The sequence below is a fragment of the Nomascus leucogenys genome, chromosome 22a (assembly GCF_006542625.1).
Source record: "Nomascus leucogenys isolate Asia chromosome 22a, Asia_NLE_v1, whole genome shotgun sequence".
Lineage (NCBI taxonomy): Eukaryota > Metazoa > Chordata > Mammalia > Primates > Hylobatidae > Nomascus > Nomascus leucogenys.
The window spans coordinates 123,064,480-123,080,560 of NC_044402.1; the positions used below are offsets into that span (position 1 = coordinate 123,064,480).

At 46.2% G+C, this 16,081-nt stretch overlaps 1 protein-coding gene across 1 annotated transcript in view; it reads left to right on the forward strand.

Annotated features, from left to right (window-relative positions):
• The first annotated feature begins 343 nt into the window (after positions 1 to 343).
• Positions 344 to 16,081, forward strand: part of SGPP2 (sphingosine-1-phosphate phosphatase 2) — a 135,619-nt gene continuing 119,881 nt past the window's right edge. Inside the window, exon 1 of the mRNA XM_003272420.3 lies at positions 344 to 874. Within this exon, the coding sequence (XP_003272468.2) occupies positions 656 to 874 (219 nt within the window). The 5' untranslated portion in view covers positions 344 to 655. The remainder of the gene's footprint in view (positions 875 to 16,081) is intronic.

Consider the following 16,081-nt stretch of genomic DNA (forward strand, 5'->3'; position numbering starts at 1 on the left):
GAGCAAGCTCAAGGGTGTTCGGACCTCTAGGGAGACGTTGCATCACGCAGTTTGGAAAGAACTTGGGAATTTTCCCTAGGGGGCTCGCTGTATTTACTGGGAACTAGTCTTGCAGGAAGGTGGGAGTACGTGGCTGGCTGTGGGGAGCTGGCGTGGGGGGAAATCCGACTTCACCTTGGGCTCAGAGTTGCAAGGAAGGTCACTGTGGGATCAGCCTGAGCCCGAAAGGATGGACTAATGGGAGCGGCCGCAGGTGCACGCGCTCGGCCGCTCCCATTAGTGTCACGTCTGCCGGGGTGGGGGGGGAGGGGAGAAAGTGGGGTGGGGGGTTGGGGGCGCCGGGAGAAGAGAGGCGCAGTTCGGACATCGGCACTCCTCCGCCCGGTTACAGGCGGTCCTACCCCCCTGGCCGGCCGGGGCCGCCCAAGCCCTCCGGGAAGGAGAGAAAGGGGGACGCGTCTTGCGCAAGGTGGAGGCAGACACCTGGGCGGGCGCTAGGACCCGGGCGGCGCACCTGTTGGCTGGGCCCGGGGCCCCGCCCGCCCGGCCTCCGCCCGGAGTGCGCGACCGGCGGGGGCGAGGCGGGAGTGGCGGTGCCAGCGGAGGGCACCGGCCCGGCGTGGCAGCGGCGGCGGAGCGCGGCCCCGGGCACACCATGGCCGAGCTGCTGCGGAGCCTGCAGGATTCCCAGCTCGTCGCCCGCTTCCAGCGCAGCTGCGGGCTCTTCCCCGCTCCGGATGAAGGCCCCCGGGAGAACGGCGCGGACCCCACGGAGCGCGCGGCGCGGGTCCCCGGGGTCGAGCATCTCCCCGCAGCCAACGGCAAGGGCAGCGAGGCCCCGGCCAACGGGCTGCGCAGAGCCGCGGCGCCAGAGGTAACCATGGGCAGGTGTTCGCCGGGGACGGGGAGGGGGCGGCTGCGGACGTGCGGGTCCCGGCGACTCCGCCACGCGGGGCCGGCCGGGCCGAGAGGGCGCCGTCCCCGGCAGTGACCCGGCTCCCGCCGCTGCGAGCGGACTGGGAGGCCTGGCCTTCCAGTAACCAGGATGCCACCCTCCAACGCTGCCAGGGGCAACCGGGTCTATTGAGATATCCCCAGACGCTTTCAATGCAGTCCATTTAGAGACTTCCCACTTTCCAAAGTAGTTAAATTCACGTAGATGCCAGCAAATATGTAAGAGTTACGTAATGGAACAGAGGAGCGGGGATGTCCTTGGCACTTCCCCGGGGAGACGTTCTTAGACTCCCCCCCCACCCCCGTATTCTTGCATTTCCGCCCATCCCCCTTCCCTGATCCGCACAAGTGCGGCTACAGCCGGGCTCAGCGCGCTCCTCACCGCGCTGCACCGCCAGCTCTGGGGACAGAACTTGGGGCTCACACAGCTCCTAGAGAGATTTACAACCTCCCTGGACTACCCCCGGCGATGATGTCTTAACAGCACCTCCCGCTTGCCCTCCCCCAGAGTCTGGGGGTCCTTCCTGCCTGGTGGGTCTTTTATGGACCGACACCAGTGACTTCTAACAGATGCTTCTGGGAGGGAAGCTCGCTACGCTCCCGCTAGGTGTTCAGAGCGTGGTTATACAACCCACTGCGGCTTGTGGGGAACCAGCGTGCGTCGTCGTCGCAGTGCACAGGGACTTCAGGCAGGAGGGACCAGACGGGCTGCACTTGGCTTCTGGGGACGCATGTCTACCGGGAGCACTGGCAGCACCTGCCCTTTTCCTCGGCAAAGTCAAAAGTGTGGCGCAGGAGAACAGAAGTAAACGTATTAATAATTCAAATTCCTTGTACACAGCCATATTTTGTTCTTCCTAGAAGGTTTTGGTGTAAGAAAGGTGGCCTTTATTTACGTGTAAATTTCTAGATGTAGTAACTGAGGAATTATGAAGAACCTGGCTTCTGTGTGGGATGGAATATTATAGGCATTGGATTATAGAATTAGTTTGGGAGGGTGAGGGTGGTTCTGTGTTCCATTCCAGAGAAATCCCCCTCTGTATTTTTTCCTCTTTGTTGTTCCTTCTTTATCCCATGTGACATTCTGGTAACTTATAGATGAGTATGAGAACCCCTCTTTTTTCTCTTGCCTTGTCTTAAAAACGGGGCAGAGTAGGGGGGATAAGAAATCAGCTGGGCGTGTGGCATGGCCTGTAGTCCCAGCTACTCGGGAGGCTGAGGCAGGAGAATAGCTTGAGGCAGAGGTTGCAGTGAGCCAAGATCGCGCCACTGCACTCCAGCCGGGGCAACAGAGCGAGACTCCGTCTCAAAAAAAAAAAAAAAAAAACCACCAAAACAAACAAACAAAAAAAAACAGTCCCATGGCTGAAACATGCCGTGACATATTCGGTGCACACACTGTTTACACACACAGGTAGACACGTGAGTTGCTTTCTGTTGCTCTCTTCACAAGCTTCTACCCTGTTTTCTCTAATTCAGTAAGCTGAAAAAGAGTGAATTGTTCCACCAGTACTTCTCCAACTGTTTTAAACATCACCCCTGGTAACTTAACTTAAACTCCAGAGTTGGATCTTCTTGACCTTTAAAAGCAAGATAAGCAGATTTCTTACACTGTGTTATCTTCTTACTGCTTGACAATCCTGGGTCTTCAGTGAGTGAAACTGTGGGGGTTTCCCCACACCCATCCAGCTAACACAGGACTTCTGCTCACAGATCATGTAAAAGCAAGAAAGCCGAATGCCCAAGATAAGAAATCATTGTGTTGGTATATAATGGGGGAAATCATAAACTTGAGAGTGCTTGATAAATGAAAGGTTAATTAATGTTTTTACAGGTGGGTTGGTTTCAAATGACTTGGGAACATTAATCCTTTACATACACACATTGAGTACCCCCCTCAAAAATGATCTCATATCTGCACTCAGGTAATTTACAGGACTTTAAGGGAGCAGTTGTGAAAAGTGTGCTGCCCTCTCTGCAGGCCTTTGTACAGGCCTTGGCCTGCCTGAGCTGCATGTCTTTTCTCTAAACATCCTCCCCTCTCATCCTTCTATTTCCAAAGGTCAGTTCCTCCATAGGTGCCTTCTCTGACCTTCCAGCCTAGCTCCTCCTGCTGTAGTTTCTCTTTGCTTTCTGCATTTCTTCATTACAGCATTTATCACATTGTTTAAATGTGCCTTTGTGTGGATATCTGATTATTCCCAGCCCCTCCAGAGGATGATAAACTCTAAGAATGCAGGCAACTTGGCTGTTATGGTCCTTATTTTTTTCCCATAGCCTGGCATATAGGAGGAGCTAGTGACTTTTGTGAATACATGCGTGTAGATTGCAATATAAAATTATAGTTTAAAACTTTTTTTTTTTTAAGAGACATGGTCTTGCTGTGTCACCCAGGGTGGAGCGCAGTGGCACAATCATAAATCACTGCATCTTCCACATCCTGGGCTCCTGCGGTTCTCCTGCCTCAGCCTCCTGTGTAGCTAAGACTACGGATGCATGCCATCTTCTGTTTTTTTTTTTTTTGTTGTTGTTGTTGTTGTTGTTGTTGGTTTTGTTTGTTTGTTTGTTTTTTTGTAGCGACAGGGTCTCACTATGTTGCCAAGACTAGTCTTAAATTCTTGGCCTCAAGTGATCCTTCTGCCTCAGCCTTGCAGAGTGCTGAAATTATAGATGTCAGTCACTGTGACTGGCGATGTTTTGTTTTTCTTTAAAAAAGAAAATGAGTGAATGTTGAAACACAAGTGATTTTTCCTCATAGCCTAGAAGGTAGCACCAGGACATTGATTTAAGACCCTTCAAACAATAGAGAAGTTTTCTTCTTCATTTGAGTGACTTTAGATCTTAATGAATCTCATTTACCTTCCCACCTTTCACATTGTCTATATTTGTTTTAATTTTGAAACAGGACAAGTGTTTCCTGTTTTCAAGTGACTAAAAGTTTCCTCTACAAGTTCTTATTACACCACACACTGCTAGATTAAAGATTAACTGCATCTTTTACAAACTAGGAGTGGGTTTGGCTTGTACAAGCCTGTCATTGAATAAATTGGACTGGGCCTTAGAAATTGCCCAGTAGTCATGAATTTCGCAGAAAGTCTGAGTCCTGAAGGTTTAAGAGATTTATTGAAGACCTCCAGGATATCCACACAGTCAGGGTAAGTCAGATCTTTTGACTCCCAAGTCTAAACTTCTTTCCTCTGTGCAGATTCCAGGGAAAATTCCAGGGCCTCACTGCATCTGATTCACTGAGGTGTGTCCTGTTGGTACTGGCTGGGACAGGGTGGAGATCGTGTGAAAAGAGGTGGTATTGCTTTCAGTTTGCAAGGGTATCTGACTCGCAAGAGTAACTGTAGGAAGCCATTTTTGGTTATTGCTTTGGAAGGCACTGCCCTGAGCAAAATGCAGGATCCTAGGACTGGGCCAGGAAAGTAAAGGTGTGAAGAGAATTTCGTTTATTTGTCCTGAGGTCAAGCCAGCCTCGGATATAATGGTATTTTGATTTCTAACATTTTTGCTTACTCAATACAGTTGTATTTAGTTAGACTCTGCAGTGCCTTCCTCAGCATTACATTAGACTAAGGATCATCTTTTCTAATATCCCTGCGTCCAGTACTTTTTGATAACTGCTCAGACATAGTTCTCACATTGACTTAGGGAGAGGTTCAAAGATAAGTTGTTTCTAGAAATCTTAGACTCCTAGTTTCCCTCTTGAAACATTTGAGGCTCTAAATCTGTTAATCTACGAAACCTTGATTTCATTGGTGTGTTAAAGTACAAACACTACATCCTGGAAACCAGGAGACCAGGATCTATTTTTACCTTCATGTCATTTTGGACTTCTCTGAACCTCGGTCGTCCCATCTGCAGAATGAGCAGAGTGGGAGAAAAAAAAAAAAAACACATGGTTTTCTTTTTTTTTTTTTTTTTTTGAGATGGAGTCTCACCCTGTCACTCAGGCTGGAGTACAGTGGCTCCATCTCAGCTCACTGCAACCTCTGCCTCCTGGATTCAAACGATTCTCCTGCCTCAGCCTCCCAAGTAGCTGGGATTACAGGCATGCCCCACCATGTCCAGATAATTTTTGTATTTTTAGTAGAGATGGGGTTTTGCCATGTTGGCCAGGCTGGTCATGAACTCCTGACCTTAGGTGATCTGCCCGCCTCGGCCTCCCAAAGCGCTGGGATTACAGGCCACCTCCCAAAGTGCTGGGATTACAGGCTGGGATTACCACGCCTGGCCAAGAACCATGGTTTTCTAACCATGGCTGTGCAGTGTAGTCACTTAGAGAAGCTTTCAAAATAAAACAAACATAAACCAATATCCAAGATCCAGGTTAGAAGAGGGGTCCAGAGAAGCTGGCCAGCAAAGTTGGGAAGCTCTGAGTTCTCTTCTCCTGGGACCCACCACCCTTAGTATATTCAATAGGAGGGTGGTGATGGCTGCAGGCAGTGGTCACGGCAGCTGTGACATTTTGGCTTCACCATAACTAAACTGGCCAACAGATAAGACTGCTAGTTTTTATTATCCTTTATTGGATGCTTACGTCTGAAATGACAAAATGAGATAGTTCAAAAGAACACATTTGATCTTTTTTTCTAGTTACAAATATCATCATTGTTCACAGGAGAAAACTTGGAAACACACGAAGAGAAAGTTAAATTCATGCCCATTATATCACCGCCCATTGCTAATCACTTAGTAAATGTTCAGCCCAATTTTTAATGCCCGCATGTTCCTCCACAGGATGGATATACTGTAATTTAGTCAGTTAGGTGCTGTGCCTTTGGGTTGTTTCCAGTTTTTGCATTAAAAATGATAACATCTTTGCACAAGTGTCTCTCCACCTGTCTTTGATTATCTTCTAAATAAAATGTCCAGACTTGAAATTGCTGAGTGAAAAAAATGCATATATTATTGCTCTTAATAGCTACTACCAAACTGCCCCACAGAAAGGGTCTACTAGGGCAAACCACTACAAGGGCAGGTTTTCTCACACACTCACCAATGTTAGGTATTAATACTCTCTTTAATCTTTGGAGAAAATAAACCACTTTGGCTTCTATCTCATCTTTGCTTTCTTCATTTCCAGTCAACATCTATGGATCACTACCATGTTTCTGGGACAGTCCTCAGACTTAGAGACATAAAGATCAATACAATTTAGTTTCTTCCCTGTGAAAGCCCAAATAAAAGGGTACAGTGCAAAAAAAAATACTAGAATAGAACGATGAATACAAGGACAGGGAGACAATAGCAGGAGTAACTCACCTTCCCAGGGGAGCCCATGAAGTCTTGAGTTGGGGCTTAAAGAGTGGGTAGGAATCAAACAGGCAAAAATGGGAGAAGCTCTTTCTTTACCTGGATTCTCGTGTGCTAGAACATAAAGACACATGTCATTTTTGGTGAATGATGACAAGTTCAGCTTGGGTATCATCAGAGTGTCAGCAGGAAATAGTTGGTCTACTTAAAAAGGGTGATTGAAACCCTTAAAAATAGTTAAAATGGTACACTTTATGTATATTTTACCTTAATTTTCTTAAAGAACATAGGCTCTATTCCACCTTTAGGGAAGGAAGCATAGCTCTCTATTTCTTTTCTTTTCTTCTTTTTTAAAAAAAATAGAGACAGGGTCTCATTATGTTGTCCAGGCTAGTCTTGAACTTCTGGGCTCAAGCGATCCTCCTGCCTTGGCCTCCCAAAGGGCTGGGATTATAAGCATCAGCCACCACAGCCAGCCTCCCTATTTCTTAAACATGGGCTGCACATAGTGACTTCCTTCCAAAGAGTGCAATATGGAAAGAGAAGGGGGAAAAAAGTAATTTTACAGTGTAGAAACTTGACAGACACTCCGTTGGCCAGATGATCAAGGTCAACATCACCAGTGGTAAGTCATGTTGACATCATGTTCTCTTGATGCATATTAAAATTATGCATTCTTGTTACATGTTGAGGGACATTCTGCAAAATATCTGACCAGTACTCTTCAAAACTGTCAAGGTCATCAGAAACAAGGAAATTCTGAGAAGCTGTCACAACTCAAGAGGAGTCTAAGGAGGCATGACTAAATGTTATGTAGTATCCTGGATGAGGTCATGGAACAAAAAAAAAAATTAGGTAAAAAATAAGGAAGCCTGTGTAAAGTATGGACTTCAGTTAATAATAATAATAATGTATCAATATTGTAACAAATGTATCATACCAACATAAGATGTTAATCATAGAGGTAACTGGCTACAGAATATAAGGAAGGCTGGGAGTATATGGGAATTGTGTATTATCTTTTCAGTCTTTTTATAAATTTAAAACTTTTCTTTAAAAAAAGTCTATTTAGGCCAGGCATGGTGGCTCTCTTGAGGTCAGGAGTTGTAATCGCAGCACTTCGGGAGGCCAATCGGATCACTTGAGGTCAGGAGTTCAAGACCAGCCTAGCCAACATGGTGAAACCCTGTCTCTACCAAAAAATACGAAAATTAGCCGGGTGTGGTGGCACACGTCTGAGGTACGAGCTACTTGGGAAGCTGAGGCATGAGAATTGCTTGAACCCGGGAGTTAGAGGTTACAGTGAGCCAAGATCATGCCACTGCACTCCAGTCTAGGTGACAGAGAGAGACCTTGCCCCCCTGCCCCAAGTCTAATTAAAAATTTTACAAGGTGGGGGTGATTGAAGGACTATTTACAGAGATGTGGGCAGGGTTGGAAGGAAACCAACATGGGAAGATGAAGCATCTTGGAGCAAGCAACTTCAGCCTAAAAAAGCAAGAACAGGGAATAGGGTTCGGGTAACCCCAGACCCAGTGAGAGCTTAGATGGCAGAGGGAATCCCCTGACCAGAGCTGAGGCCCTTAGCAAAGAAAGGCAGCCACAGCCAGGCAGGAAGAGGTTGAGGGGTGGGGATCAGATCTCAAGCTCATTCTCCATATGGCCTCTTTCTCATGTCCTACCAGTGCCCCCCGCCTTTTAACCAAATTTAGCCCATAGTCAGGGAGCTTGGGAGCTGGCTGAAGCAGTCCATCAAGGTCAGCCTCCCTGGAGAAAGGCAGAGTGGACCAGAGAGGAGAAATGGAACCCACCCAGTGCAGGTTGCATGAAGAAATTGGTGTGATAATACAGCTGCAGTTTTGGGCTGCAGCCAGAGTTTTAGGCTGAAGCCTTAATGTGGCTTACTGCAGAATTTGGACTTTATCCTATAGACAAGAAGACAGCAGTCAATTTATCCTGTGTGCCAAATCGGAATTGGCAACTGAGAGCAGTGTGTTAAGAAGGGATCTCAGGGTGTCTCTGTGCAGGATTGATGGGGATGCCTGTGTGAGTATGGAGGCAGCCCAGTGGTGAAGCCTTTTAAGAAATAGTGATGTTAGATTCAAGCAGCAACAAATGCAGGACTCACATGAAATCAAACCTTAATGTCTGTTTTGGGTTCTTCATGATACTTCTATTGTCACTCTCACCCACAGATGCTTTACGAGGAAAAAGCACAAATGGTTTCTTAAGACAGAGGTTGCCATGTTTTGAATCATAGGATCCCATCATTATGACTACAAGCTGATTGAGCCAGGGCTCAGCCCTGGAGTGAAAGGCAGCCTTCTATAGGCTGGTCAGCATTTTATGACATGGCTTGGCATGGGGACATCATCCAATTAAGATCATGCATATTGTGTAGTGACTAACAGACTCAATCGAATTGCTCCCTCAGCAAGTCTGAATGCAAGACCCAGACATAAATGTTAGAGTTCTGACAAACCTCAGAGAAAAGAGGGAGGTTGTAAAGAAACAGAAGCCTCAAGACGCAGGAAACAATAGGAACTCAGAAGCCAGAGGTGGAGGGGGGAGTGAAAAGTCTGTAGAAAAGATAGGCCAGACACGGTGGCTCACGCCTGTAATCCTAGCACTTTGGGAGGCCAAGGCGGGTGTATCACCTGAGGTCGGGAGTTGGAGGCCAGACTGACCAACATGGAGAAGCCCTGTCTCTACTAAAAATACAAAATTAGCCGGGCATGGTGGCACATGCCTGTAATCCCAGCTACTCGGGAGGCTGAGGCAGGAGAATCACTTGAACCTGGGAAGCAGAGGTTGCAGTAAGCCAAAATCATGCCTTTGCACTCCAGCCTGGGCAAAAAGAGCTTAACTCTGAAAAAGAAAGAAAGAGAGAAAGAGAGAAAGAAAGAGACAGAGAGGCTGGGCGCGGTGGCTCACGCTTGTAATCCCAGCACTTTGGGAGGCCGAGGCAGGCGGATCACGAGGTCAGGAGATCGAGGCCATCCTGGCTAACATGGTGAAACCCCGTCTCTACTAAAAAATACAAAAAATTAGCCAGGTGTGGTGGCGGGCGCCTGTAGCCTCAGCTACTCGGGAGGCTAAGGCAGGAGAATGGTGTGAACCCGGGAGGCGGAGCTTGCAGTGAGCCGAGATTGCGCCACTGCACTCCAGCCTGGGTGACAGAGCTAGACTCCGTCTCAAAAAAAAAAAGAGAGAAAGAGGGAGAGAGGGAGGGGAGGGGAGGGGAGGGAAAGGAAGGGAAGGGGAGGGGAGTGGACAGGCAAAGCCAAACAAAGCAGAAAAAAAAAATTCTGAATGGAAAAAGAAGCTAAGACTTGAGTATGGCAGATTCCACTGAGCGTGAGAAGCTAGAGGAACTATTGTGTTTCAGGATAGAATGGCTCAGAGAGGACCTTAGGAAAGAAGCTGGCTGTGTGGCTGCTGCAGTTTTCTTAGTTCTTGAGGAATTATATTATAAACGCTTCTCAGTGGAAGGAGCCTGTGGGGATCTCCCAGTGCAACCAGAATGTGCTGATCCCTACTACTTTGAAGGATTTGCACGATTGCAAGTAGGTCATTATTTCTCTCACTGTAGTTGCGAATGGTGGCTGGTGAGGAAGAATAATGGGGAGAGGAAGTTAGATCCCTCTGCTCACCTGTGTACCCTCAGGGCCTGACATGCCTGGAGCAGCCAGGTATTTAATCCTACCTGGTGAATGGAAGCTTGAAGGGTGTGTTAAACTCGCCTTTTTCTGACTTGGCAGAAATTCGATCACCTGCCCTTTCCTCTCACAACAGAGGTAACTTATCCCTGGACACTTGGCCTGGCTGTGTCTTCTTGTAGCTTGATGATTTTTTTTTCCCCTGTGTTGGCTCCTTTCTTTTTATCCAGGAAACTGATAGAGGGTTTTGATTAATGAATAACTTTTTAATTGCTTTGCTTTCTTCTGATGGATGCCGTGAAGGGAGGTATTGCTGAAAAGTTAGTTGACGGTGAAACATCTGACAAGTTTAAAAATGTATTTCAATTACTATATTTTAGGAAGGCTGTGGACAGCGGGCCTGGTGTGATTTTAACTTTTTTGACTTCTAATTAAGATGTCAAGACATTTGCATTTTTCAAATAGCACTTTCACTTCCTCTTTTTACAGTTTTTGTTAATGATTAAGTCCTCTGTGGTCCCAATAAGAATTATGTCCTGAACAAAGGCATTCTTGCATTTTATCTAGCAGGAGATTTTCTTGTGAGAAAACACTGTCACGGTTTCCAGGCAACGCATCGAGAGTGTTCCTGTCTATATTAGGAATCTATGAAAATACTAAAATTTGGGGCACCCGCAGGTCTTTATTATTCTTCTTGCCTGGTGAGATGCATTCCATTTACTGAGAAAGTGAAACATTGAAAAATCAAGGCCAGACTGTGACTTGTATTTTTTGATTAATTAATTTTTAATTTTATAATTGACACATAATAATTGTATATGTTTATGGGGCACAGCGCAATATCTCAGTGCGTAGGTGTGTGACTCATGTTTTTTGTCCCCTCAATCTTGCTTCAAGCACAACAAAAAGTCCCTGAGGCTTGGGCCAGAGCGGGTGAAAAGGGAAGGCACCAACCACCTAAGATCTTGAGAGCAAGCAGAGTCCTGGGAAAGGGGGCAGTGGTTTCCCTCAACTATTTTAAATACTATTCCTTCCTCCCCCAAATGCTCATTGGCAGTGCTATACCTCTATTGTTTAATGAAAAAACAAAACACCCGATTCATCGTTACTTTGTTAATTTGGCAAATGCCTTCCTAAGAAATGCCCTTTCTGTCATCTCAGGGTATGTTTGATTCGTCCAAATGGCAAAAATTTTGTTTCCATAAAATTTTATGAAATACTGCCCATCAAAGCAAAGATTCCTGTAGGTAGGAGAAAGAGGTGTAGTGGTGAATGCACAGACTCCTGGGGTAATGTGTCGGCAGCTAAAAAAGACCAGGCCTTAATTGGTGGAGAAAGGCCTTAGGTGAAAGATAACTAAAGGATGACTGTGAAATAGAACATCAAGTATTTTGTTTAAAGCCTTGACAAGTGGAAGGAGCCTCTGTTAGAAGTTGGTTTGTGTGTTAGGGTTCTCTAGAGGGACAGACCTAATGGAATGGATATATATATATATATATATATATACACATACATACACATATATATATGGAGTGTATATATATATATGGAGTATATATATATATGGAGTATATATATATATAGAGAGAGAGAGTTTATTTAGTATTAACTCACACAATCATGAGGTCCCACAATAGGCCTTCTGCAGGCTGAGGAGCAAGGAGAGCCAATCTGAGTTCCAAAACTGAAGAACGTGGAGTCTGATGTTCGAGGGCAGGAAGCATCTAGCACAGGAGAAGATGTAGGCTGGGAGGCTAGGCCAGTCTCTCTTTTTACATTTTCTGCCTGCTTATATTCTAGCTGAGGTGGCAGCTGATTAGATTGTGCCCACTCAGATTAAGAGTGGATCTGCCTTTCCCAGCCCACTGACTCGAATGTTAATCTCCTTTGGCAACACCCTCACAGACACACCCAGGATCAATACTTTGTATCCTTCAATCCAATCAAGTTGACACTCAGTATTAACCATCACAAGTCCACCCTTTGTCAACTTGAACCAATGCACAGCTCCTGAGATCATATGTAATCTTCATATACAGACAACAATAAGGTTATAATTATGTCTAACATAATACAACTACCCTTCGTACAACAGGAAACTCACCAAGCCCCAACGCAAGTACTATTACATAAAGTTAACAATACTTAAATGCTGATGTGAAGTCAATAAATCTTATGTCACATGATAAAGGAGAAAGGAAATAAAATGAAGTTATTTTCTTAGTACAAGTGTATACACTAAGTTATTTTCTTAGTACAAACGTGTTTTAACAAAAGAATAAGGAAATACTCATGACAATTACAGTCCTGGTTTCTGTAGCTGGTCACATGGTCATAGCTGGTATTGATGACCACCTTCTACTACCCATTTCCTTTGCCTTCAGCAAGCACTTCAGCAGGTTGTGGTTTTTTTCCTTGTAGAGTGATCCAAACCTTCATTCCTGAAGGGTCTGGGTCATTTGTAGTCTTGCCTGGATTGGGCTGTTGTAGTTTCCCATTGACCTTAATCACAGGGTATGGTAATACTAAGAGATGTCTTAATGGATCTTCTGTATTCCATGCATCCTCTTCCTTAACTCTGTTGTGAAGTATCATCTTGATAGTCTGGGTCAGTCACCCCAGGCAACACTGTAACTCCTTTCTTAGCCTGTTGACTTCAAGGTAGGAGGAGCCCAAAGTGTCCAGATGGCAATCTTAACTTCCAGTTTAACGGAATCATCGTTGTGCCTCCTGGTGGCAGCATTCCCCACTCTGGAACTAAGATCTCTAGGCCAGCAGAACATAATGTCACAGGAACAGGAAGCAAAAATTTTGCTAGTGGATCCCTAGGGGTGATGGTGAGTTGTGCTACTTCTACTTGCACCCCTTGATTCCTGGACCCATGAATCTTGACTATGGGAGAAATAGTACCATATATTGGACACTGATTCAGAGCATGCACGGCCTTCTGGAGAACTTTGCCCCAGCCCTGCAAAGTATTGTCACCTAGTTGGCATTGCAATTGTGACTTCAAAGGCCATACCACCATTCTATCAATCCAGGTGCTTCAGGATGATGGGGAACATGGTACGACCAGTGAATTCCATGAGCATGAGCCCACTGCCATACTTCTTTAGCCGTAAAGTGAGTGCCTTGGTCAGAGGCAATGCTGTGTGGAATACTGTGATAGTAGATAAGGCATTCCATGAGTCCACGGATTATAGTCTTGGTAGAACATTGCATGCAGGATAGGCCAACCGATATCCGGAGTAAGTGTCTATTCCAGTGAGGGCAAACCTGTGCCCTTTCCATGATAGAAGAGGTCCAATATAATCAACCTGCCACCAGGTAGCTGGCTGATCACCCCATGGAATGGTGCCATATCGAGGGCTCAGTGTTGGTCTCTGCTGCTGGCAAATTGGGCACTCAGCAGTGGCCGTAGACAGGTCAGCCTTGGTGAGTGGAAGTCCATGTTCCTGGGCCCATGTGTAACCTCCATCCCTGCCACCATGGCCACTTTGTTCATGGGCCCATTGGGTGATGACAGGGGTGGCTGGGGAAAGAGGCTGAGTGGTGTCCACAGAATGGGTCATCCTACCCACTTGATTATTAAAATCCTCCTCTGCTGAGGTCACCCATTGGTGAGCACTCACATGGGATACAAATGTCTTCATAGTTTTTGGCCACTCAGAGAGGTCCATCCACATACTTCTTCCCCAAATGTCTTTGTCACCAATTTTCCGATCCTGCTTCTTCCAAGTCCGTGACCATCCAGCCAAACCATTGGCTACAGCCCATGAGTCAGTATATAATTGCACATCTGGCCACTTCTTCCATGCAAAGTGCAAAACCAGTGCACTTTTTGAAGTTCTTCCCACTGGGAAGATTTCCCTTCACCGCTGTCCTTCAGGGATGTCCTAGAAAGGGGCTGTAGTGCTGCAGCTGTCCACTTTTGGGCAATGCCTGCCTATTATGCAGAACCATCTGTGAACCAGGCGCTAGTCTTCTCTTCCTCTGTCATCTGATCATAGGGAACTCCCCATGAGGCCATCGGTGCAGGCTGGGGGAGAGAAGGCAGGTGGCAGGAGTGGAGACCATGGGCATTTGAGCCACTTCCTCGTGTAACTTACTTGTGCCTTCAGGACCTGCTCGAGCCGGATCACATATATACTACTTCCATTTGACGATGGAATGCTGCGTGCACGACCCACTTTATGGCTAGATGGGTCAGAAAGTACCCAGTTCATGACAGGCAGTTCAGGTTGCATGGTGACTTGATAACCCATAGTCAAATCTTCAGTTTCCACCAAAGCCTAGTAACAGGCCAAAAGCTGTCTCAAAAGGAGAGTAGTTATCTGCAGAAGATGGTAGGGCGTTGCTCCAAAATCCTGGAGACTCCCACTCTGATTCACCTATGGGGTTCTACCAAAGGCTCCAAACAGCATCCCTATCTGCCACTGACACCTCAATCACCATTGGATCTGCTGGGTCGTATGGCCCAAGTGGCAGAGCAGCTTGCACAGCAGCCTGGACCTGTTGCAGAGCCTTCTTCTGTTCTGGACCCCACTCAAAACTGGCAGCTTTTTAGGTCACTCAATAAATGGGCTGGAGTAACACACCCAAATGAGGGATATGTTGCCTCCAAAATCCAAATAGGCCCACTAGGCATTGTGCCTCTTTCTTGGTTGTAGGAGGGGCCAAATGCAGCAACTTATCCTTCACCTTAGAAGGAACATATTGACAGGCCCCACACCACTGGACCCCTAGACATTTTACTAAGGTAGAATTTCCCTGAGTTTTAGTCGGGTTTATTTCCCATCCTCTGGCATGCAAATGTCTCACCAATAAGTCCAGTGTGTTTGCTAGTTCTTGCTCACTGGATCCAATCAGCATAATGTCATCCATGTGATGAACCAGTGTGATATCTTGCAAAAGTGAAAAGCGATCATGGTCTCTCCAAATAAGATTATGACACAAAGCCGGAGAGTTGATATACTGCTGAGGTAGGACAGTAAAGGTATATTGCTGGCCTTGCCAGCTGAAGGCAAGTTGCTTCTGGTGGGCCTTATGGACAGGAATGGAGAAAAAGGCATTTGCCAAGTCAATGGTTGCATACCAGGTACCAGAAAATGTGTTAATTTGCTCAAGCAATGAAACCACATCTGGTACAGCAACTGCAATTGGAGTCACCACTTGATTAATCTTACGATAACCCACTGTCATTCTCCAAGATCCATCTGTCTTCTGCACAGGCCAAATTGGAGAGTTGAATGGGAATCTGGTGGGAATCTCCAACCCTGTGTCTTTCAAGTCCTTGATGGTGGCACTAATCTCCTCAGTTCCTCCAGGGATGTGATATTGTTTTTGATTTACCACTTTTCTAGGTAGAGGCAGCTCTAATGGCTTCCATTTGGCCTTTCCCACCATTATAGCCCTCACCCTACCAGTCAGGGAGCCAATGTGGGGGTTCTGCAAGCTGCTAAGTATGTCTATGCCAATTATGCATTCTGGCACTGGGGAAATAAACACAGGATGAGTACTCACGGTAAGTTGGACCTGAGCTAAAACTCTGTTAATTACCTGACCTCCATAAGCCCCTACTTTAACTGGAGGACCACAATGACCTTTTGGGTCCCCTGGAATCAACATCAGCTCAGAGCCAGTGTCCAGTAGTCCCTGAAATGTCTGATCATTTCCCTTTCCCCAGTGCACAGTTACCCTGGTGAAAGGCCAGAGGTCTCCTTGGGGAAGGATGGGAGAAAGATTCACTGCATAAATTGTCAGTAATGTAATGGGGTCCTTCCTCAAGGAGACCTGGTCTCCCCTTCATTCAAGGGGTTCTGGGTCTGTAAACTGGCTCAAGTCTGGAAATTGATTAAGAGGCTGTGATTTTCTACTAAAAATACAAAAATTAGACAAGTGTGGTAGCATGCACCTGTAACCCCAGCTACTTGGGAGGCTGAGGCACAAGAATCACTTGAACCCGGGAGGCAGAGGTTGCAGTGAGCTGAGATCACACCATTGCACTCCAGCCTGGGCAACAGTGCAAAACTCCATCTCCAAAAAAAAAGGAAACAACCAAGACGTACCTCAGGAGATAAATTGTTAAATCAACTGCAATACATCCATGTCATAGAATACTGCTCAGCAGTAAAAAGGAATGAACAATTGATACACATGACAACTTGGATGTATCTCACGGGCAATAACAAGCCAATTTCAAAAGATCA